The 25,767-nt window shown below is 45.3% G+C and overlaps 1 protein-coding gene across 2 annotated transcripts; it reads right to left on the bottom strand.

Moving 5' to 3' along the window:
• On the bottom strand, window positions 1-24,316 carry SMYD1 (SET and MYND domain containing 1). Of its 2 annotated transcripts, XM_064653509.1 has the most exons (10): window positions 23,868-24,316; window positions 15,356-15,532; window positions 14,465-14,678; window positions 12,826-12,956; window positions 10,871-10,909; window positions 7,999-8,191; window positions 4,471-4,563; window positions 3,107-3,270; window positions 1,461-1,629; window positions 1-426 (listed from the first exon to the last, which is right to left on the bottom strand). In XM_064653509.1, exons 1-10 carry the CDS (start codon window positions 24,002-24,004, stop codon window positions 268-270), a joined length of 1,476 nt encoding a protein of 491 aa, XP_064509579.1. In that variant the 5' UTR covers window positions 24,005-24,316; the 3' UTR covers window positions 1-267. The 2 variants fall into 2 exon arrangements, with proteins under 2 accessions (XP_064509579.1, XP_064509580.1); XM_064653510.1 differs by lacking the exon at window positions 10,871-10,909.
• Window positions 24,317-25,767: the final 1,451 nt, after the last annotated feature.

Raw genomic sequence — 25,767 nt, 5'->3', positions numbered from 1 at the left:
TTTCCAATAAAAATGTAAATAATTTTATAACATATTGTTCTGCTTTGATTTTTAATGCCAGTGGTAGAAAAGGGATGTTGTTTCTGCCAACACCTCTTCTGCTTTAAGCCCTCAGAATATTTTTCAGGATTTCCCCCCAGCAGGTCCATGCTGTCAGACTGGTGGCACTGGAGACAATCCTTATGGATACAGTACATTCCTATAACACATTCCCAATGTTTAGAAGTGCCACAGGTGGTGTCATCCTACAGGCGTGAATTTGTGTCATTATTCCTTTTTGTGGAAGAGGCTTGGTGCGTTCTCATTGCTGGGTTCAGGCATGACTTGGATCTTCTGGTTTTTGAGGGCAGCTTCTCTCATCTTGTAATACATGAACTCGTTCTGCTGGAACAGGCGCAGCTCCATCTCCGTCTGGACACGCATGGCCTGAGGGACACAGAGGGTTACAGTGCCTGTGATGCAGGGAATCTCAAAGCAAGTGAATAAAACACTGCCAAAAAACAGGCACTGTCCTCCAGGGATGTCCTAGGCCATGTAATGACCTAGGATATATTTTTACACTGGCCTGTGAGTTTATTTAATGCTTGGCTTTGCAGCACAGAGATAAGCATGAGCCATATATCCACTATTTTCCTCCTAAAGTAAGTGTGATGGGAAACACAGAAATGGAGGTGCTGGGATCTCACCCTTTGCTACACAGAGGGGAAACAGTCAACAGTCAGATTGGCTTTATGTAGAAGATATTAATTTTTCTGAGGATATAAAATTGCATTAATAAAGATTATAGCTCTGCCGTATCGGGGAGATTTCATTTGGTATCTTGTAAATTTTTGAGGGCAATAAAGGAGAATGCTACAAAGCCAACAGGTTACATTAAGTGAGTTAAAGGCTAAATAAATGACAGATTCCCCAGCTGCAATTGTAAATAGTTCCTCATATCTGAGCAGATGTAATTCCCTCTTTGACTCTAAACTAGGAAACACCTATCAGTCACCTGAGGAAAAAATGCACTGCTGCTTAGAAGGAGTGGGGAGTGGTAAATAAAGAAGAATGAACACCAATAAAGAAAATCAGCTGGTAAACAGGGAACAACCACCTTAGATAATTTGATGTAGTTAAATTACAATGCCAAGCCTCTGAGAGCAGCAAAATCAGACTTGGTAGAAAGGGAGGCTCTGTCCTTGGGCACAGCAGTTTCAAAGAAGATTCAGGGGCTCCACTGCCATTTTAAATGTGTGTTCTGGTGCGGGATTAAACCTATTTTTCAGGATGAAAATTTCCAATAGGAAGGGAGATGCATTTCCCAGCAGACTGTAACAATCCCTATGAAAGCACAGCATTAGTAAGAAGCAGTCAGTACTTGATACATCTCTCAGCTCTTACGGATGGGTTGTTTCTACAGCTTGAAATGTAACTTTGCCCAGACAGAGAGCAAAGACGACACAGGATATGACACCTACCTCCAGATCTTTGGTAATTGGGTGGGATGGTCCATGGGTTATCAGGAGAATGGCGTAGGCTTTACAGATCAAGCCATGCCCAGCTTCAATGAGACCAGCATGCCAGTGAGTGACTCCTGCCCGCATCACGGCCATCCCCAGCTGCGCGTTGTTGGGATGATATATTTTCCTGGAAGCACATTGAGTAATCAGGTCAGAAAAAACCTGGCTTCCCAAAAGTTTGTCAGTGATGTGGTATGTTTGCCAAAGAGCAGGTTGTTTACTCAGGTAAAGAGCCTACTGCACCCAGTGCCACCGAAATGTACAGCCCCGCTTAGAAAGAACAGGAACAGGTTACGCAAGGACAGAGCTATACAGGGACATGAGTTGTGAAAGATGAACAACCTGTGAACAGGATTCATTCCACATTATTTTGGCACAAATAAAGCCCAGATCTGACCCTACTACTCAGATGGCACCAACTTGGTGCTTAGTGAAATGAGAATGGAACAACTATCAGATTCTCAGTCGAAGTGGGAAGAGAAACAAGTGGTTCCAGAAACTTCAGAAATATTCACATCACCCCCTGCAGATGCACTCCTGCCTCTGGGGACTGTCAGCACCTGAGGTGGGAAAAATGAAACTTCTCCCCTGCATCCAACTTTAGAAGCTGAAGCGGAGTTAAAAATGCTTGGATCTACCTGAAAACCTGCCCTCAAGGGCTTATTTGGCATATTGAATTGGCAGATCTTAAATCAAGGAAGGAAACTACCATAGTCCTCACTGTGGTCTGAAAAGCTGAGGAACACAGAGGGGAATTTCCTCTGTATGATTCAATTAGCTCGGTGCCAGGGCTGGGGCAATTAAAGTTGCTTGTCAGGTCTGCAAGCCAGGAAAGTGACTCTGTCACCCTACTGCAAAAGAAAAAAATACCATAGGCCTTTTGGGCTAAAACTGACCAAGAAGACAAGTGAAGAGGGTGAATAAGATGATGAACTGGGCTTTTCTCTCTTCTCTATGGTTTCCATTATTTTTTTTTCTTTTCTTTTTTCTTTTCTCTCTTTTTCTTTTCTCTCTCTTTTTTTATCTTTGCTGTTAACTATTCATCAGTCCTGTCACAAAACCTCAGTAACAGTAAAGCACAACATTTTTACTGTGAGGTTTACCCTGGATCTATGTGAACTAAGCCTGAATTTCTTTATTCTCACTGAGCATTTACCCCAGGACTAAACTAATTAGCCAAGATAAAATCCACAATCTATTCAAGAGTGAAGGGATATCTTGAGTGACAGCCATTTGACACGAGTTCTCCTTCCTGCAGGGTGCAGGGGAACAGACCATCACCTGCAGTGACAGCCTCTCTGTCCTGCACCCAGGCTCTGTGTCTTGCTGTCAGGGCAGCCCTGAGATGCTTCTGAGACAAAACAGAAAGGCTAATGAAAGATGTACCCAAACCAATTGCCAGGTCCAGTTTAGTAAATTAAGGTGTTTGCGAGCTCTTGTGCATTTAAGAAGGGGTCCCTCTCTGTCTCGTGATATATTTATAGGTTCCCATCTGAATTCCAGCACCATTGCCCTGATGGGAACAGACTAAGAAAATTATTCCTGTAACACTGCTTAACATTATGTAAGCACAAAGAGCTGCCAGAAACAGGGCACAGACGTACAGGTAGCCATCCACCATCTTCTTGGCATAGTCAGCTGCTTCCTCAAACATCTGGAGGTAGGAGAGCACCTCGGAGGCAATGCTGAGGATCCTCAGGAGGTAGATGTTCGTGTCCCCCAGCACAGGCTCCTGTTTCTTCAGGCAGTCACGGCACAGCTTCACAACCTGCACGTGAGGGAAGCAGGGGGAAGAAGGGTAAGTCCGAGCACCTTTGGTCCTGAAGCTGCCACACCAAAGCACTGTGGGCTGCATGGTCCACACCAATCCCAGATGCTGAGTCAGCCTCTGTGAAGACTGGGGAAGGTAAGACATGCTTTGATTTGCTGACAAACAGCAGCCGAGGAAAGTGACTGGTGCTCAGAGCTTTCTCTCCCAGGGTTACATTCATAAAACTGGTGAGGAAAAAGTGATATCTACTGCTCAGGAGAAGAAAGATTCCAGGAGCTTGGGTTTTGTTAGATACCAAGTGACCTACAGGACTCTTATACCCCAGTGCCACCCACCCAACCTCCTGCAAGCACTTGATGCAAGGAATACTCTAAATGACCCCACAGGGCTGGAGACATGGAGCTGTACTGCACCCAGCTCTGATCCTGTGTCCAGATTTCTGCTCTGGGGGGGCTTCACCCTTTTCCCAAAGGAAGTTAAAACACAGAGGTTGCTACTCAACCTGGAGTACTCTCTGAAGAGAGCAATTAAATATTTCCTGGGTGAGCAAAAGAGGGAGAAAGAAAGAAGTGACTTGCACTCTCTCACCCTTTGCCCTTGTAGCCCATATTCCAGATGGGATATGAGTGTCCCACACCACACACCTCTTCTCAGCGTCTGACAGATGAGCAGCATGAGGAGTCAAGAGGTGAAGAGAAGATCAACATAGGCAAAGACAGCCCACAGCTTGATGTGCCAAGTCTCCTGACTGTCCTGTCCCTTTCCCAGCTTCCTTGTTTTCCTTTTTATGAGGCTACCTGGCAGAGCTGACTTGTTACACTTGCCCTGTAACTCATGTTTTTCACTCAGGAGGCCCTTGGTTCAAAACCTCTTTAGCCCACAACTCTGTCTCATACAACATCCCAGACTAGTTTCTGTTTCAGAGGTGCTGAAAGTCATCTGAATCTCCTTATATCATCTTCACAACAGAAACTAGTCTGGGATGTTGTATGAGACAGAGTTGTGGGCTAAAGAGGGCAGAAACCAATATCAGTTTTTGCAATTTGAGCTGCCAAGAGGGCAGGAAGCACAAGAGGATATTCAGGTTACAGCAATGAAGAGATTGTTTCATCCTTAAATCATGGAGGTACGGAGGGACAAGGCCTGTTTTCCTGGGCAGCGTGTTTACAGCAAGAGAGCAAAAGTACCAGGACTCACTTCGTGGTAAAGTCCCTCCATGCGGGCCTTGTTGATCTTCTCTAGTGTGTCCTTGGAGAACTGGATGACCTCCTTCACCGTGTCTGCAGAGGGCTGGGAACAATGTTAGGAAAAAACAGTGAGGAAAATGCACAGCCTGACACATGCCAAAGTACACTGGTCGAAAGGATGCTTGGTCCACAGTTTGGGAACCCAAATTAGCTCATTGGGGTGCTTCCCACATCACCCCTTACCTTCCTACCGCTGGCTGTGTGTACCAGAGTGCTCCTCAGACCTGCCCAAGACTGAAATGGGCTGAAATGGACCCACTACCAAGTTAAGAGGTGAAGCTCCTGCTGACTTCTGCAAGAGTGATGCTCATGAGGGTAGTGGCCATGTACCTCCACCATGCATAACTGGATTCCTCGACTCTCCCCACCACTTCTCCCCTCTGGAAAAGGGACACAATTGACCCTGCAACTGAGAGGTCTCACAAGACGTCAAAGAGGCTGTGAAAGCCACCAGCTGGTGTGTATCAGGTGTTCGTAGTGCAGCTGCTTGAGATAAACAAGGCTCTTGAACGAGAGATGGGTAGAATAGGAAAGATCACTGAATTTTACCCACCAAGAGAAATGCTGTCATTACATCCAAACACCCTAAAGTGGTTGAGCTCAGATTTCAGATGCACCCAGAGAGGGAAATGTGTTTTCCCACACCTCAAAGAAGTTTGCATTTCATTGTGCATTTGGAGACCTGGTGCACATCTAGACACATCTGGAAAAACACTAACGAGCTCATAATTAGCTGCTTCCTCTTTCTTCATTTAAAGCTGAAATACAACATTAAGTTATCCGGCACCACCATTCATCTTCTGCCTTTCTGAGCCTTTCAAATTTGCACTTTCCAACTGTTCTATCTGTCATGACCTTTCTTTTCCTAAATGGGAAATCTGAAATCAGCCCACAATCGCACGACTGCAGGAGTTTGTGAGAAGAGCCTGGTCTGGAGACACACAACAGAGCCAGCAGCCAGAAGGACCTCAGGGTGTGGATCAAAAGCAGAGAAACAACATTGCAAAGAAAGATGCAAAGGCTGGGAGTCAGGACCATATCACTGTCCTGTTGTCTTTTTCTCATACCTGGCCAATCAGATTTTTGAGGAATCTGAAATTCAGCTAGCTGGGAGAAGCTCTTGAAAGTTTACGGTGGAAGGAAAACCAGTAGTTTTCAGAGCCATATACCCCTCATCTATTTATGGATACATATGTGTGTGTTATGATTTATTATCCTATATTATTAGACTGAAGCTATCATAGCTCATCAGATTTGGGCAGCTGTCTGAGCAGCACACAGAGTGTCCTGGGGCACAGAGCACATTCAAAGGCCATGCTAATGTCAGTGCAAACCACATGAACTTGCTGCCTGAGTAAAGACTCCCAGAATAGGTACTTTAAACAGCATTTCCACCGTGGCTTTGTCTAACAAAAATCCTCCCTTGCCTTTACTAGACTTCTAAGTCTGTTGCCATTATAAACAATGGTAACTTTGCTACTCTTTGGAAGGGGTGAAGGACTGGAGGTCAGAGCAGCTGTTGGGCATGTAAGCTGCCAATCTTGCACATATTCCTAGCACTTTTTCCAGGCAGCTGTGAGTGCTGCTGCTCTCAGGCAAGTGTGTCTGAATTCAGAAAATGTGATACACCCGAGCTCTGAGGGTGAGGTCAGCCTGGATACCTATTGTCTGTGGATGAAGTGTATTTTTAACAGCTGAAATCATGCACCTTGCATACTTAACAGCCTTTTTCTACACAGGCACTTCAGACTGTGGAGGGCATTCACCCAAAAGTGCATGTTTTCCTGCTCTGTGCTGCACAGCACCTTTAATGTCACAAAAAGGGGATGGTGCATCTCTGGTGGGAGGTGTCCCTTCCCATGGCAGGGGGGTTGGAGTGAGATGCCAACTCAAACCCTTCTGTGATTGATGCTCTCAGTGCTCACTTGATAGCAGGTGTTGAATGACAGCTGAGGTTTTTTTATGCTGTCTACTGGAGAAGGCGTTAAAAAATATTTCTGCAGAAAGCCAGATAAAAATCCTTCTGCATCAGAGAACTGAGCTCTGGGGCAGCTTTATACTATAAGTAGGGAAGTACAGTAGTCAGGATTAGCTTTAAGATGAAGCTCAATAATTTAAAATGGGATTATGGAGTAGGGTGTTTTGCACTAGAGGAGAACTTGACCCAGCAAGCAACGGGTCTCCTCTGGTCCCATGTTCTGTTTCACATGGGAATTCCCTCATATCAGTTTCCCACTTCTCTAAACCTTTCTCTAGAAGAGATTTATACTCTGCAATACCCAGCCTTTCATGATTGCCACCTATATGGAAGAAGAGTTACAGGGCTGAGCTTGGTTTCCTGGTAACTTCTGAGCTGGAGGCTGAGGGTTCTGTCCTCCTTCTCAGGAAAGTGCATCTTGCTGAGCCTCTCCTGGTGGCACCGTTGGTCTGAAGTCACAGCTCCTCATCCCACCCTTGCTTTTTGGTCCTGCCTTACATCAGTCCCTGACCTGTACTATCTGATTCATTATGAGACTGCTCAACAGTGCAGATCAATGACTTGATGATACATTAAATTGCCTTGCTTTGCCTTGCCTTCCCTTATACACTTTATAGAGCTTGCAGGAGTAGAACCCCCTAAGCTAACGCTGCCATGGAAGACAAAATCTGTGAGCAATTATATCCTTGGGCAGAGGAACCAAAAAGAAACTCTTAGAGCTACCAGCACTCTCACAAATTGGAGCTGCTGGCCAAACAACACATGCCACTGCCAACAGCAAGACACAGCCTTACACTCTCCCACTTGATGACTTGTGAGACCTCCAAGGAAAACACAGACTACTTAAAAATGAGCAGTCAAACGTTAATTCTTCACAGTCAGTCTGCCCACAGCAACCACGCACAAATGTCAAGTGACGGTGCAAAATCCATGTGACAGGGCTTTGAAAAGAGGGACTGGAAGTTCAGACTTTCCACATTCCTGGAGCCAGGGTGATGGTACAAACCATACAGCTTCAGCATCACTGGTTAGTTCTGTCACCACAAATCACCTGCATCACATTTCCATGTCTGCTGCTCAAAATGATGATTCTCTTTCAGTTTCTCAGGAAAAAGCCCCAGTCTAGATGCCAGCATTTTTCTCAGCTCTGGACCTAATTTTCCAATATTTTTGCATTCTGTCTGTTGATGGACTTTTAGGTTAAAGGAAAATTCTATGGGCTTTTTTAAATTAAAATCTGCACTTATACTGGATAATAAGGATTAAACTGGTCTTGCATGGTGGGCTTGAATTGTGTTGTGCTCAGTGTTGTGCCCAGTCAAGGTTCAGTTCTGTTCTCATTTTTTTACCTTGGCACTAGTCATGTTTTTGCCAAAATCGGACTGTGTTCTTATTAACAGTGTCCTCATGCTGAGAAACCACAGTCCTAGAGAGACTCAGATGCCTTAGTGGAGGAGACACAGCCACCACTGGGTTTGGACACAGCAGGACCAACCATACCTTGCTTTCCCCCCCCTTCACCGCCAGCATCAGGTCATCCTTGAGCTGTTTCTTGCAGTGCTCGCAGGTGCAGTCGAAGTAGTACTGCTTCTTCAGCTGCTTCCGCCGCTCCTCGCTCAGGTTGAGGAAATCCACGTAGGAAACTGTCAGCTCATCCCCTGGAGAAATCTTGCTCAGAGCCCGCAGCTCAATCCTGAGTGCAGAGGAGATGAGATGTGCGCTTGGAGGAGCAGCAGAAGCAAAGGTGGGGCCACAGAGCCATCAGGGACAAATCCTGCGACCTGTCCCTGCCTTGCAGAGCTGAGCCCTCGCCCTAAGGCCCTGCTTTAGGTCTTCAGGGAGCAATGCAGAGATGAACAGCAGTCTGGTTAACTGAATACAGAGCAAGAATACAGTCACACCAGTTTTTCCTGCCCCTCTGCAAGTCCCTGGCGTGGATATGTGAAGTTCTGATCTACAAACAGATTATGGCTCAATTACTTTATCCAGATGGGGGTTGAACCTAGACATCAACTTTTATTACGTTGCAGGAGATATCACCAGGAAACCCCCCCCAAGATTAGAAATACCCAACAAAATGCTGAGTTTGGACTTTAAGTCTTTTTTTTTAAATACTGCTTTGCATGCTACCCTGGCTAGACTCCCAGATCCCAAGCTGTGCTGCCTTCGGTGTCATTTTCACTTTGAAAAGTTAAGACAAATTCCCTCTGGGTTCTGGGTCAGGGATGCCCTCTCCCTGTTCATGCATCTTTACATAAAGGCTTAGAAATGGTTATCTGCAAAGAGTCTATCTTTTAATAGATCTTTTGACCTGATGCCTATTGCTATTACAACCACAATTCAACTGCCAGCCTGTGTTAGAGAAACCCATGGAAAGCCCTTGATGACAGGCTTTTGGAAAGCACCTGCCTTTCTCTCACGTCATTCCCTGCAAAACCTCTCAAATAAGATGGACATTCAAAACTAGTCCCTTGCTGTTTCACTCTGTACACTGAATCTCCCAGTTACTCCAGGCCATCTCTCAGTTGCAGGGGCTGGACAGGTACAAGTGGCTGAAGAATTTGGCCAGAATGGGGAAAAAAACCCTATCAAATACCAACTGTGAGGTGGTGCTCCTGTATCCATCTCCTCTCCCAACTACTAGTGAGCTCAACAGCCTGTTTGATGTCCATACCTGTTATGAGATGGACCTGGGGGGGATATGCTGCCCCCACCTGAACATGAGGTGCTTTAGGTGGAACCCAACAAGGGCCTCACCAAAGGCACAGGTGGCAGAGGACTCACAGGTCTCACCAGGTGCATTAAAAGTAGGTCCTTTGGGGAAGACATGACTTATTCTGTGTGATCATATTTTTGCGAATGATCGTAAATCTCCTGCAGCTCCCTTTTAATTCCCTTGTAATTCCTGTTACAAGCTCTCAGCACCAAGGGCGTAGCTCTGAGCTTTTCAGCTATGCTAAAGCTGCTGTAAAAATTACTCTCTGAGGCTGGTCTTGACCTTCTCTGGCTGTTCAATCATACCAACAGCATATTTCATACAAAATTTGTCACTAAACATGCCATTGTCACAAAGGGTAGGAATTAGTTATGTCTCAACCGCAGGAAAATGCCAGCCAGAGAAAAGTGCAACCTGCTACTCCAGGAAAAAGTGCATGAAAAGGAGCAATTCCCATTGGAAAGGTTTACACATAAACATTCCTGTACACACCTATCAGGATTCTCGTTAAAGTGAGTCATGCAACCAGAGAAGCCTCTGACTTTCATGATGCCCCCAATAGCTCAAGCACTATAGGTATATTTTAAGCAGCCATCCCTTGATGGGATTGATAGCCTTTGGGATAAGCCAGGAAACACATGGCATATTTTAAAAGCTGTAGTTAAAGAGACACTGTCAGCCAGGAACACACCACTGAGCTTGTCCAAAGTTCTTTTCCCCAGTGTCTGCCACGAGCAGCAAGGACCTTGATAGCTGCATGCACAGGCACAGCGAGTGCCTGATAGATCAAAACTCAAATTGCCCCAAAATAGCAACTCTAATCAGAAATGAAACACATGTGCCCCTTTTTATGGCCCTATCTATAATGTCCTGAGTAAGAATCAACGGTGAAGAAGAGCACTTCCAATGCATTTCACAACTTGCTTGAGGAAATTGCAGTCTGATTGAAATTAAAGTTTAAAGACAACAGTGGGGACTTAATAGGACTGAATATAATATACCAAGTGCCATGAGCTAAGCAGAGACTTTTTTTTTTTTTTTGCACATATTTTTGTGATTTATTTAGTTGGGATCAGGTAACAGTGGCATCATTGAAAGGTGAAACATTAATCAAGTATTATGATAAAAAAGGATTGAAACCTACATCTCACGGAACTGCTATTGTAGGCAGAGCATTCATCGGGCACTGTTTGTTGCAGAAGAAACGTGGACCATTTAGTGTGTCAGTAACACAATCATTTCTCATCTCCTAATATGCAAGGTTTTATTTTGGGCTGTACAAGATTAGCAAGACCTTGTTCTGACTTTCACGCTCTTGCCATGGTCAGGGGAGGAGAAATGAGAAGTGCAGAGGGGAAATACTGACAGGAAGGAAGCCAAGGGAGAGGGTGGGAAGGCAGAGAGGGAATTAACCCTGGGGGAGATAGTCACAGTATTACCACTATCATTCTAATTTACTACAAAATGCAGAGTTAAGTGAGGTTTGAGTTTAGTGGGGCTTTACACGGGGAAGGAAGAGAAGTTTAGAAAACAAGGGAAGTGAAATTTGCTGCAAACAGGGAAAGACCCTAGGGATGTTTGCATCTTTTCCATTAAATATGGGGCATGAAGGGTACAGGGCAACAGAGGGGAACGATGCTTTCAAGACTGACCCACCTCATCTGTGTGTGGAACATTGATCTTACAGCCTCATGACTGAAAGACAAAACAAATATCTGCAGTTTACACACATAAAAGTACAACCAAAAAAAATGGTACATGGCATAGCGCATTGGGACGTTGTACTGACAGGAGACAAGGGGGTTCCCTGTGCCTCGCTCCTGATTCACTGCATTGAGAGCCTCCCTTTTGCTATGCAGCTGCCAGAACTGAAGTGCCCATTGGGCCATGGAGGATTTCGTGGAGAACTGCCCTGGCACTGTGATTTTAGCACTGTGATGTGCAAAACCTTCTTCTGACATTTGGCAGGTGCAAGGGGATTAGTTCTCCTGTACAGAAATGTCTCCACTGACATCAGCAGTTGTAGTCCCTAAAACACAGTCTGAAATGGAAACCAGACTGAGATATCAGCCCCAAGGACTGTGCTCTGTATGATGAGTTTGTGGGTCCTCAAGTCTAGTATTGTGCCTTGAGTGCTGATAGAGAGTTGAGTTCTCAAGACAGGGACTTATCATCAGGTTTACACATAAAGACAAGAAACCTTCATAATTTACCTGGGAAATAACCAGAGGGTCAAGTTTCAAGTCAGTAAAAAGATACATGTGGGAGCTTTGAGAAGCTGTCAGGCAAATAAAATGCCAGTCCTCTACTTACTGCCCAGGAGGTCAGACTTCAGGGCTGCTGTCACTGCTGGTTACCTCCTCCACTGCTGGAAGCTGGTTGGAGAGGCTCTCCATCACCCCACTATGGATCTAATCCAGGACAACTGGATACCATACCACAGACTCCAACCTGACTTTGGATCAGACCCTATTTCCCACCAAGGTAATCATCCTAATGCAGTTTTATTTTCTCTTTGCATGTTTACAAGGTGCTTGATAAATGCTGGTGTAGTTTTATCAGGGAAAACCAGCAGCGATAACTGGAGTGCAGAAGCAACATGTTAGTTGAAGAAAGGGAGGCTAGGGAGGGGGTTAACTTATAGCACTAAAGTTTGGTGAAGACAGGAAGCTGTAAAATCATAGTGGAAAAGTTTGGAGGAAATACTGTGGCTGTGCAGTTTTTGAGAAGAAATTTCCCACAGTAAATGTCTTGAACATGCTGCAACCTGCTGGATCAGCAGCAGTTTATACCTGTCACGGCTCGAAGGCTGGGAAGGGCAGAGCATCCTTCCTGTGGGCTGTCCCAAGCCTTGAGAGCAGCAGCCTCCTCTCCCAGCTCTGATGAAATGTCCCTGCATTTCCCACTGAATCTCTTCCCGTTTCACTTTTCTCTCAAAAGTTTTCTTACAGGACTTGGGTGGGAATGGGGAATGCTCATTGGTTTTAGAGCATCCTGCACTCGGACATGACACTGCTTGCAGATAACAGTCACAATTGTCATTAAGGTCCCATTGCTAAAGTGTTAATCAGTGATTAATGGAGATGGAACACTCTCACCAGATGAGGGTTGTGTTAGGAATGGTTATAAACACCTCAGCAGATAGTGATACACAGCTGATTGCAATCTTGAGAAACTTGGACTGTGGACTCAGCATAATCCTTAGTAAATTACTAACTGGAATTACTCCATAGTTATGAAGCCTCAATATAAGGGGGAGCTAAACAGCTACTTACTACTTTATCTACCTATTTTGAGTCTAGTTACAAAACTCAAGAAAAAAAAGGAAAAAATTCTTTTCTAGTTGCTGGATTTGGGGTCAAATCTTGTGTTTTAGTGCATCAGATGACAAGTTTTAAAATAACAATGACAGAGAAAACAGTTCCTCTTGAGAAAGAAAATACTGATTTTTTTTCTTTTTTTTTTTTTTTTTCTGAGCTAGAGAAGGAAATAAGAATTAACAGATTTTCTGAGACAGGGATCTGACACCAGGGTTGGCAGAGTTTGCAGACTTGGCAGAGTTGCCCCTTAGGATTCATCCCTTTTGTGTCCAAGGAAAGAAATCCACTCACTTGCCATTGTTGAAGACGACCGTACAGTTGGGCCAGCAGTCATGGTTGGCCTGGCAGAGGTTGGGGAAGATTCCCACACCAACAGCCTGCAGTCCTCTTTGGTCACTGAGGGTAAAGCCATTGCAGCTGATCTAGTCCCAAAACACAGGCAGGAAGAAGCGTTAAAGAAGAAAAAGTTGAAAACCTTCCAGCTGGGACAAAACATCAAGAGAAGCAGTGTAGGACTCATGCACAGGGACCAACCCAGAGCAGAGCTGAGTAAATGTTGCAGAATATTTGCTGTTAATATTTGGTTGGGATGCCTAAGATAAACTTGGTTTGACCATGTACTGGTTTCCTTATATATTTGCTTCCTAGAAATAATTCAGGAAAAGGTCAAAGGAAAATTAATTTGAAGCAATACAAGCAGAAAGCAAAGTTCACACTTATTAAAACAGGTATCAGTTAGAAATTAACCTTGAGAGCTGTGTTCAACCAGGTCATGTTTGCTGGGTTGCCCTCAAAGCTTATAAAAATGAGTTAATTACTACTGTTTATTACGAATTTTCAGAATGGCTTTTCCATGACAAATCTACCAAGAATGAATCATTTTATTTGCCTATATGATACATTATTATCACATATGAATGGAATAGTTTATAGTCACAAACATAAAAAAAGGAAACATTTGCAAAGAGAATATGTGGTAGGACTGACCAAAGGAATTCAGCTGCTAATTGTTTTACCTTGTTAATAGTTTTATTTCCTCTCTGAACTGATTCTGTACGTTTTCTGTACGTCCTTACTTCTTCACTGACAAGCTATGCCAGTCATTAGCACATATGTCTCCCTGAGTCCAATGGACTGGATTTCGTTTGTGGGGTGCTAGCAAAGGATGCTGTGTCCTCTCCCTGTGACAGGACTGGCAAACCCAGCTTCTCTGCCACAACAGTCACTGGCAGAGGTGCAAGCAGAGCGTGTCTCCTCCCAGATCACCCTGGCTCCTTTGGCTCTGTTGGGAGCCGAGGGGTTGGTGTATCACTAACCAACTGGTACCAGAGCTGGGGGCAGAGCAGCTCAACCTGAACTGGCTTCTAGGAATTTGCCTCTCTGCTACACTGAGAACAAAAATTTGTAGTTAACAAGGTGGTAATGGATATTATCAAATATAGTTAGTATCTTTTACCAGTTTTATTATATATATTAAATATTTATCATATAAACAATATCTATATATAAATATTTATTAGCTATTATAAATAAATAATCCAATGCATACAATATCAATAGACAGTAATGTATCTACTAAATAGATTTGTTATATTTAAATATATTCTAAGTATATTTACTAAGAACACGTTTAGATTTTCTCAGCTCTCCTGGGTGCAGAGAGATGCCCAGTGGGACTTGTGATGACAATGCAGCACCTACCACTGAGCAAACCACTTGTCTGCATGTTTAGACAGACAAAATGCTTCAGACCTTGCCCTTGCCATGCCTCAGTTTCCCAGTGTCAGTGCAGAAGAGATGCTACTGGGGAACAGGCAGTCCACGGAGGGATGAAATCAGCCATCCTCAACTCAGGCCAGCTGGAGACTTTCTCTGGAAAGCTGGCATTAAAGACACTGCCCCCTTTGCTCTCCCAACCCCTCCAACATACCACTCCAAATATGTGGGAGATGAACTGCATGCCGAACTGCTGGCAGTGGGGTGGCCAGAACTCGAGGAAGCTCTCCACGTCAATGCGGAGATCCTTCTTCTCCTCGTCCCCAAAGCTGTCCACGTGGTTCTGCAGCTCATCAATGGAGACCAGGCAGCCCTCAGACAGCCCACTGCCTTCCCTCTCGATCTTCCACAGGATCCGGGCAGCCAGCCTGGCCGGGACACAGCCACAGGAGTTAGCACCACCACCCCCCCACCACCACAAGGAGAGGGAATGAAGGTCCATCAAAATTCATTTCATAGGTGGGAAATTGTGTGCAGACAGACAGACTGAGACTGGCTCAGCTTCAGATGGCTGATGGCTTATGGCTGGTCACCATCTGTGGGCTTTTGAAGGAAAGGGAGAAGCAAGGTTTTGCCCCTGCATTTGTGTTCTCTTCTGGAGAAGTGCTAAGGACACCCAGGTCCCCAGCCCTCCACGAGTGCTCCCATTTCCCTGGGGACTCCTCTCATTTTCTTATGACAGAGCAGGGATGTGAAGCCAAATTAATGTATCCTATAGACAAATTTGGGAAGAGCCCATCTCCTATTTCACTTTTCCACCTACTCCCCACTTTCCCACACCTCCTAAACCATCCAGGGTGGGTTTTCCTCACCTGCAGTAGAATTTTTGGGGCCCAGCACCAGAAAAATAAAAGCAGGGGCACATCCCTTGTACCCCAGATGCTCTTCCAAGTCCCCATCCTCTCAGCACAAGGATAGTCTTGGCACTTCCTAAATTTTCTCCCACCTCCACCCTGTCCAAATCACGCCACCCAGTTCTTCCTTGCCATGGGATGCACCGTCCTCTCCCAGGCTGGCAGCTCAGCCCCCGGGGGTCGGCTCTCACCTGATGTTTTCAGAGGGTGCCTTGCCATGTCTCTTGATGGCAGAGCACTCGTTTTTGTGGTTGAGCCAAGCCGCCCTCTGGCAGGTTCGGTCGCAGTAATAGGCAAACTTGCACTGGCCACAGCGGTGCAGCCTCTCCTGCCGCTTGAAGCAGGTGTGACAGATGACATGTGTCAGGCTGGAAAGACAGAAGGACACATTGGCTCGTACCTCAGTGAGGGCCAGCTCAGCCCAGCTCTGCCAGCTTTGCATCCCTGGGCTCCCCACAGCCGCTAAGGATGGACCCCTCAAGATTTTCTGGGAAAGTGAAGAAACATCCCACCCAGCTTAATCCTTGTGTGCTTGCCAGGTGCTGTTCCTTTTCTGTTTGGCTACTTCAAAGAGACAAAGAGTTTGTTTAAAGGAGGACAGCAATAAAGCATTCCCCAGCTCTCAGCCCTCTTGTATGAAGCTCATCTGCTCCTCCTCAGCACTGCTGCCATCAAGAGGATTTTCAGTCTGGTTTTGGTTTCTGTCTGGCCTGTGCTGAGCAGAAAGCAGATGCCTGATGTGTCTGTGGCTCAGGTGAGCACAAAGAAGAATGTCAAGGCAAAGAACAAGCCCAAGAGCTTTGCCTGCCTGCAAAGCCTCTGAATATGGCTGAAGTGAGGAAAGGTGAGCTCATAGGAGCACTGGGTGGAGTAGGACATGGGGCCCTCAGTGTGTGAAGTCCTCCCTGTTTAGTCTGACATCAGCTTTATCACTGGGCTCTTCAGGCCACTTAAAGCCTTCCTGCAGAGGGGCTAGTGATGCAAATTTCTCCTGCAAATCCAAAGAGCCTGACGTGTCTTTGTCTGATGCCAGCAGCAGTAAGTGCTGCTCACCAGCTATTCCTGCCCCTGGCTCTGTGGTTTAACTGCTGAGAGGTTACTGTGAGTCAGAGGGTGATGAAATACCCTCCAAAAGGGGCAAATTTCCTCTTTGGGGGGTTCAAAACTAGATTTCCAAGAAGCATCCTAGAATTGTATGCACATACCTAAAAACAAGGCTGCAAGAGGAACACATCAGAGGATACTGGTGAAGAAGTCTAACCTCCCATCCTCCCTCAGAGAGTGTCCAGGGTCCCAGACCAAGGGGAAACCTCCACCATGTGCCCCTTCCAAGTGTCCAGCTGCTTGCTCCTAGGACTTAATTCACTGAGAAGGAGGGGGACATACTTTGGTCTCCTGCCCAAACAACTTTGGAACTTTCCCCTTGATGCTAGAGAAGGCTTTTCACTGCCTGATTTGGTGTCTCCAGCTGTCTGCTTCTCCAGGCAACCACCCACTTTATCTGGGCCTCCAGCCAGGCTCCACAGTACAGGAGAGTTTAAATTCCCATCACTCAGACACTGCTGGTGCCAGAAGAGAGGTTTTCCTCATTGCAAAAAGCTCACAGACCACAGAGGCTTCATGATCAAGGGGAGGTTATCATTGTCCACAGCCCAGAGTGGGGAAACTGAGGCACAAGGAAATAAAAAAAATTCTTGATGATCCCATGAGGAGGACATGGCACAGGCAAGAATCAGACCCACAGCTCCAGAGAGTTCAGCCCAAAGACTGTCCTGCTTCTCCACTATACATACATACATACATACATATATATATATATATATGCATATTTATGTCCATCACAGTACATTTAACAATTCTCTTTCCTCTGGCAGTGTTGTGTGAGGGTCTGAAAAAAATCAACTCAGTGCCTTGGCTTTTGCAGGATGAAGAGGGCCATTGATTTAAAAGCAGGATGACCCACAGCAGACAAAACCACTGGGTTTGCAAAAATGAGGTTTGGAAAAGGAGGTTTAGAAAAATGAGCAGTGCCAGAGAGAGCCCAGTGCAAGCCAAGCACCTGGAATGGGGCAGGGGGAAGCATGTGTCAGAGAAGGGGGATAGAACCAGCTCCGCTGTGTCAAGTGGAAGAGCTGGGAGCTGACGAGAAATGTGAGGCTGTGCTCTGTCAGCTGTCAAGTCAGTGGGGCAGAGAGGTGCAAGAGAGATTACACTCCTTGTAAGGCAAAGGAGAGCCAGCGAGCTGATAAAACCTGCATGGTTACATCGTGCCGGGAGATACCTTGGGGAATGGGGCTCCCTCCTGCTGCCTGGGTGTTCTGAGGGCAGCCAGAAGGCATAAAGAAGAAGTTTCTTTGTAGAGAGGAATGACAGGTTGGAAGGGAACACAGTGCAGCAAACCCCAAGTTCTCAAACAGGTGCTTCTCTCCCCCCAGCTTGCTCCCTCAGAACAGAAAAATACTGAAATGCTGGCTTTGCATTTTGCTGTTTATCACATAGAGTGTCCAGATTTTCCGAAGCAAATCCAGCCTGCAGAACCAGCTCCAGAAACTCCCCATTTCTGAGGAGATGCAGCAACGCACAAAAAAAGTTATACAAGATTTTCCAAGAAAGCAAAGGAACAGTCCAGCCACAATTACTCACAGGTAATCTGACTGGCAGGCTTAAGGAATACTGTGTCTCACAAAACCTTTGCAGGATTCTCCATGCCCAGAAATGTTTTAAAAGAAGACTGGGTTTATCGATAATGTGTGCTACCATGTCTCCAGTGGCCTAGGCTCAACTCTTGGCACAGTAAAAAATCAGGAGACACAAGTATTTGAGATCTACTACCTAAATCTTCAACTAATACTGGTCAAGTACTGCCTGTAAGCACCTAAATCTCCCAGGTTCCCCTTGGCAGTTTTACAAACTCCTGCTGTCCCAGAGGAGCTCAGAGCTGGGTGCCCCAAAAGGGATTGCCAAAGTGGGGCTCTCCCTTGGCCCAGGGCTGGACCTTATGCCAGGCTCTGATACCACCTGGAGACAAACAACACCAGGAACACAAAAGGCTTGCAGTGATCCACAGGCTACTCTCTCACTCCTTTTGCAATGATTAAGGTCCTCCAAGGACAGGTGGAGCGGCCCAAGATTAAACCTGAGTCTCTCAGCCTGTGGAAATCATTGGTCTAAAAAACCTTCTCTATCTGGTCTAAAAAGTGTTTAACTTTCTAGAAATGGCTCCAGGTAGCCCAGATCTCCCCTCTCAGTACAGAGCTCAGTACAGAGCAGCCCAATCCGATGTGGGATGGCCAGGTAGCTACAAAAGTTTCTGGAGTTTACCCTGGGTAGGTGAATTCTAGTGTGGTACCCGCCCAGGAGCCCTGAGGGTTTCAGCCCTCAGAGTCTTGGTGCTCAGCTTCCCTTGCTTTAACACATGGACAACACAACTGCTTTCTGCTGTGTCTACATACACCATGGCCTCTGAGATGATCTCTGGCCACTCATTCACTGCCATCTTCCACACTGTGAGCCTTTTTCCCACCCTGCCCAAAAGCAGGATCTTCATAAGTACAGTGATACCTCCAGCCTGTCAAACCTTGCCACGTCAGTGATTTAGGGCTGACTTGGAGGGCAGATGCCACTGACTGACTCACTAAATGACTTTCTCAGGTTTCCTTGGCCTCTCATCCAAGAGTCAACCAAGCTGAACTCTGAAGAACTCATGTGCTCTGATGTTACGTAGATGAGACGCACAACTACAAACTACTAATCCTGGATGTAGCTGCCGTGACAAAAGCAATGATTCAATGTGACAGCCAGAGGTGACAGAGCACTGACAACTAAACCATGGCTCCTGCAAGCACAACTCTCAGTGAAAGCAGAAGAAACAAATAACTCTTGTGACTGCTTGGATTGGATTCAGATGGATTAAGAACTATTGGACCTGCCAGGACAGAGAGCTAAGCACTGTCACACAAAATGTATTAACCTCATCTCTGAGGCATTCACAACCAAACATCTGCCATCCAGCACACACAGCACCCCATTCACTGGCCTGGAAAAGCCAGGTGAGATGGCTTTAGTGCAAAGAACAGAGGAGGATTTCATTGAGTAGCTGATGGACATAGTGAGGAGCTCACAAACTGTTTAACACAGGTTCATTCTACTCTGTACATCATAGGTGATACACATGGATGAACTTATACCCAAATCCTATTTATTACTGGCTGGCTGTCCTCAAGTTGCTACAGATACAGCAGAAGAACAGCTTAAGATGTACACAAAGTCTCCTTGGCTTTCTAAGCAGAGTGTGTAATACTTCAATAAAGACAAAAGTCTAAGGAAATGCACCTTCTGTTCCAGCAGTGAAAGAACAAGGGGAGGTGATCAACAGCTGGCCTCGATTGAGACTACCTAATGATGAATTATTAGCACAAGAATGGGTTTGCTCCTTTAAAAAGGGGTTGGAGCTTAGTTGTTTTCATCTTTAAAATGTCAGGGATGACAGATCCCAGTTTGTCTAATTTGAGTGGAGGATTTGTTTTAGACTAATGTTTGACTATTTTATTTTTAGTCTTTCTTTACAAAATTTCCCAGCCTCTTTTTAGAGGTGTGGGTGTGGTTTTCTTTTAAAAAGCTAGGTTTTCTTCCAGGTTTTATCTAAGCTTTTCAACAAATGAGACAATAATAAAAAATCAAACCCCAGAACATTCTAAGCAGTGTGAATGTGATCACATTAGCTCACAGTATTTACTGGCATCAACTCAAGGAATTCGTTTCTATAATCTTTTCAGAATCACGCTGTTATGGAAAATTTTGGGTTTCTTATATTCCTAGCTACAATAACAGCTACAATTCCAGATTTCCTTGGAAAATGTTTCAGGCCTATTTCATACATCAAAAAGAATTATATTTTTTTAGCCATTTGTAGATCACTCATCAAGCAGATCCTCAGGTGATCCTGGCTTTCCACTACATGACACTGTTTCCCTTGACTACTGTATCTCAAACCCCACTGGTTAAAGAGCAAACCTTCTCTTGACGAAGGCTGACAGAGACATACGAGGCATCCCCATGCTCGTAGGAAATGTAAACTCTTACAGGCTTGAGAGCCAACTGATGTGCCAGAGGAGAAGGTCACATACAGTACATTGAGCCCAGGCCCTGGGAATGCCATCGTCCTGAAGATGTCAGTGAGGGAAGGAGACCTGGGATCTTCAAAAAGAAAGCGAATAGGGAGGAAGGATTGAACCCCAGCACATAAGCACAGCACTAGATAAAGCTTCAGTGGGAATGAGAAATGCAGAGGGGCTTTGCAAATTGAAAAATTACCCCAACAAAAGCAATTAATCCCTTGAAAGGATAAATTTCCAGCCTTCTGCAACTACTATAGGGCAAAGCAGGCCTGACACTGGTATTTTCTGAGAGATATTTAGCTGATAACAGCAGGGCTGAATCAAACACAGATCAGACTGTGCCTGCAGTTTATCCAAAGAGCAAAATACTGGAGATCACACTGAGTTCTGCACCCTCTTTCAATCCATATTCACCATCTCTCTAGGTAGCCTGTTGTCATTCAGGTAGAAGTAACAGGCTTGATACAAGAGTCAACACCAGGTAAACACTGTGATAAGCAAAAAGGTTATAGAATCACAGAATCAGAATGGTTCGGGTTGGAAGGGACCTTTAAAGGTCATCTGGTCCAATCCCCCTGCCATGAGCAGGGTTAGCCTGGTGACTCATACCCTGGCCTTAAAATCTAAGAAACTACGAGCTGGCAAATGTTTATAGGAACCTTCTTTGAATTTTATGTACTTCTGGACTAAAAGTCTCTGGCACTGTGTAAGAAAATGCTGCTCAGATGACCATCACTGGGCTGAAGAGTGTTGGCCCTCACCAGCCTTAATGACTGTAGGGGACTGCAGGGGCTTCCAAGGTGGGAATGCAGATTGTAGATTTAGACACCTAGATGTGCTCATCTCTACCCCCCTGTGTCCATCACAACACTCACTGGGGTCTGGAAAGTCATTTAGCTCAAGGGTATCTGTTTTCAGTGTACATTATGGTGTTCCACTGATTACATGGGCACTTAGGACTGGATTCCCTTGTCTGGATGCAGGAATCCAGTGCTATTTTAGGCTCTGCAGGGACACCCAGCCAGCCTGAGAAGAGGCCTGATTCTCATAAATCCTGGTTTTTACCTGTCACCCTTAAGAGGATGTCTCAGACACCCTGGGGCATCTCAAATTCTTTAAAAAGACCTTGGCTTTGGGTGTCTTCATCTGCAAGCTGAGTCTCAAAGCATATTGCTGGACAAGTGAAGTAAAGACCAACTCTGCTCTCTAGTGCTTTTGTGGTTGTCTTTATGCACAAAAAAAGCTGAGATCTGTGGAAAGTCTGATCACATATTTGGTAAGACCTGACCCAAAAAATTAAACCCACGAATCACACCCATTTCAGTCCCCTCTCCCTAGGACACAAACAGAGTGCTTTCAGCAAGAGATTAAAGTGCTGAGTTGAATTAGGATGAGGGACTGTGGACTTTGGGTTTCCCTGTGCAGGCTGAGATCCTTTTTAATAGCATAGACTCAACACCAATTTTAGGACCTATACAGGTGTGTTTGTGGGCAAGGAAAACCACATGCCTCTTCACTGGACTTCTGCATCATCCATGCAGAGGCAACAGCAGTTCTTTCAGGGCAAAACCAGCCACCACGGCCTAGTGTGAATTTACTCTTGCAGGTCCTACAAGGATTCAGGCTGCCCTTCTCTGACAGCAATCAATTCAATGGGTTTTGATGCAACTGAATAGGATAGCAGTAGAAGATGCCTTCAAAACCAAAGCCTGGGGTGTGTAAGAAAAGCATCTCCCCATCCGAGGTTTTCTGTTGGAAACCTAACCCTGAGACACAGCCTACAGTCTAAGAGCTGATGTAGTGATAGTTTCTCCCCTTATCTCACATTACACAAGTGACATTTGAAAATGCAGCAAAGCTGTAGCTCTTCAACATGGGCAGCTCTGCTCTATGCATGATGCTTGCAACATTTCACATACAAGAAAAAAAACTCTCTACCAGCCATCAAAAGCCAAAATGTTTTCAATGTTTTTTAATTCTTTTTTTAAAATTATTGTTAATAAGGCATATGGGAAAAATAACTGTCCATAGGCATTTCTGAAGCAAATATTACCAGAAGATTCCAGGTAGTGACACAAGTGAAACTGAAGCAGAAGAGCTAAAAGGACACATCAAGGAGAGATGATTTGTCCCCAACTACTGTAATGGAGCTCAGGGTTAAGACTTCAAGAACTCAGCATTTTAAAATGACAATGACATTTTTAATGTGATCTCTTGCAATGACAGATTAAAATAAAAACTACACGTATCATTGCTGCTATTGCAAAGATTCATAATCATGTTCACCCACTGACAGTTAAAGGGCAAGGAAACAGTGAAAGACACACAAAAAAAAATTATTTCTTGCCCTGTCCATTTAATCCCCAATCCTCTGCTACTACAAGATCACACAGTAGCACTGATCAGCTTCAGGTACAAAATATCTGGGATTAAAACAGCAGCACGGCCTCTACTTGTGCCCCAGACTTCATTAGCAGAGCCTGTTCAATCAGGGAAAGCTCAGCTAGGCAGGGCTGCTCACAGACTTGTTTAATGTGCAGAGTATTTACTAAAGTCATTGGTTTGGGGCAAAAAAATCAGTCTTGGGACTGACCATGATGCCCTTGAAGAACACTCACAACTTTCCTAAGCCCAGAATGAAACCTTCAACTGACATCTAACTCTTCAGTTTAAAAATTAGGGACACATTCTGTTCTCAGTTATTCTCTTTTTATTATAAGCCTGAATAAGTTCCATTCATGTCTGAGGCTTTGTTCTAGATTTAGCCCCATGGACATTAACACAGAAATTGGTTCTTTGCGTCTTTTAGCTTCCACGTTATTGAAGTGAATCTTCCTCTGATTCAAAGGGCAGAAGTGGGGACCTACCAGCCACATGGGCAGGGCAAGTTAAGCAAATGTTGTTTATGCTTAAAAAAAGCAGTAGAAAAGAAAAATGTCCTTTCACCAGAACTTAATTTCTGGCTACATCAGTGTGGACGTAAATTTAAATCCAGTCTCGTGCAAGAGCAAAAGCAGACACTTGTCTCCAGTTGACTCAGCTATGTGTAAATATAAAATCACTTTAACACAAACAATGTCAGCTGCTGATCCCCACCAGCTCCTAGTCCGAGGGCAGCGGGTGATGAAGCTGCAAGTACAGCTGGAGGTGGTACATGTGAGCAGAGCACAATGGAACTCACTTTTATCGTGCATTACACACCAGAGGCTTCAGCAAAGTCAGTCCAAGATCCCTGTGCCTGAATCACACCAACTCCTGGCAGTTCGCTGGGGCATAAGACGGGGCTGGTTTTGTGAGGCACAGAATATATGCAACTTTCACTGCATTTGTAAAAGCTGATGACACCAAGCACCTTGCAAGGTCACATCCTGGAAATACATTGCATCATATTAAAAGTAAAAAAGATGATCTAAGCCCTGGGAAGCACATGCACTGTAAGCTGTGAATGTACCTACAGAAGTGCTTCTGACTTCCCTTTGCTCTGTTTTCCGGCATTGTCCACTTTCAAACTTCTACGCAACCAGGCAGATGAAATTTTGCATCGAGATTACTTTTGGTCTGTGTGTTACAAGTGCTTTCCTCTTACCTGTCAAAAACCACGGCTGCATAGGCTGGCTCCGCAAAGATGACATCCCCAGGCAAGAATTCCTTCTGGGCTTTCAAGCCCCTGCCTTTGCCTTCAGTTGTGAACACTTCAACTGACTCCATTCCTCCTTTGGTCATCCCAGGGACCCCGAGGCTTGGGAGGTGGGTATCTCGGAGCAAGCCAAATCTCCTGCCACTCCTATCAACTTGGACTTGCTGCAAGACCACGCTTATAAAAGGGCTGGCCTCCCCCCACCCCTGGCCGCATCGCTTCCCATAGGAGGGGAAGGGGGTGGGAGCAGGAGAGGCAGGAGCCGGAGATCCTCTCTCTGCACAATATCGCCGACCTACGCAGGGAAGGGACAGGGGTGGGATTTCTGCTTCATTAGGAAAACCCTCCACGAAAATGACGTTTGAATTCTTTCTCCCACTCCCAAGAAGTTGTATATATTACAACTCAGCTTAATTTATACTCTCCCATTGGAGAGAGAATGTATTCTCTTTGCAAGATATTTTTAGCAACCACATGCTTCTGTCTCTCAGGAAGCAACAGCTGAGACAGTGGGATGGGCAGGGCTGGGATGCCTATTTCTGACCCCTGCACTGTCGTCTGGCTTTTTCTAGAAATCAAACAAAGCTGCTTTATTTTTACCCTCAAGGAGATGGACAGCATGTTTAGAGGCAGGGAGAACACTGAAACACGTGTCTGGAAATTCTCGGCATCCTGTCACCACCAGAGCTTGGAAGAGAGGATTCATTTCCCAAATGCCAGTGGCAAAGTGTGTACAGAGCCGTGAGGAAGGAGCTGGAAGGGCAGCAGCAGTTCAGCATGGGCTGAGGGAACAAGAAGGACATCTCAGATACCCATACAGTTTTAAATGCATTAAAACTCTTTGAAAGATAATGTTGCACCTGAGAGCTCTCCCTATCTCCAATGCTTGGTTGTGGATGAAAATCTGAGCCACTTGAGTGGAAAAGAAGTCCACAACTCCTCAAAAACTCACAAACTCGTGAGCAGCCAGGCCCTGGCTTTACTCTCTGCCCCAGTGCAAGTTCAGGGAAACAAAAGGAAAAGGCCTCCCAGTGTAAGAGTGAACCTCTGTGGAAATTGAACCCAGCCCAGATTGCTGTTCAACATTCTTTTATCATTTAATAGCACTTCACAGGGCTGGTTCCTGCTAATCTTACCCTCCCACCCCAGGACACCTGATGCTGTTTGCTCTCTAAGCACTGTGCAGATAACAATGATTGCAAACCTCTTCCCACACCTCTGTGCTGCACAGAAAAATCTGTCTGATTAACAGGGAAAGTGAGATGCAGAGAAATAAAGAGGGTGATTCCTGTGCCTCCCATGGTGGTAAATGAAACACTTTACATTTCCAAGGCAGTGGAAATTATCATTGGGCTCCTCAAGACACAGAACTGCTCAGCATCTTCTGCTAAAAGATTCTGGCAACGTTCCTTGCCTGTGAATGAAGCCTGGTATCATACCTCAGCACAAACACCCTGTGTTATAGTCTGCCTGAGTGTGCCAAGCACAAACAATATCAATCCACAGCTCCATAAATCCAGGGTGATCCAGCTGCTCATGTGATTATGAGCTGTATCTTCCCCAAACAACCAGACACCTCCACTCCTCCTGAGGAGGGCCAGACCCGTCCCAGAGCCATCAGCACAAGCTCTTGTAGAAACACTGAGCAGTGCAGAAAAGTCACTACAGGCAATTAAGCCTTACAAGCAATTACAATTTTAATTGCAATGCTCTACATGTGTGATAGGTGAAGTCAGGGTGCTCTGGTCTCACGGGTAATTCCCTTGGCTGCACATGTCTTTTAGAAACTGCCAGAAGTACTTTAGCACCTCAAAATTATGCTGATTTTTTTTCCCCCCAAACCACACAA

Source organism: Pseudopipra pipra, chromosome 4 (assembly GCF_036250125.1).
Source record: "Pseudopipra pipra isolate bDixPip1 chromosome 4, bDixPip1.hap1, whole genome shotgun sequence".
Taxonomy (NCBI): Eukaryota; Metazoa; Chordata; class Aves; order Passeriformes; family Pipridae; genus Pseudopipra; species Pseudopipra pipra.
This window is presented reverse-complemented; position numbering and strand designations above follow the sequence as displayed.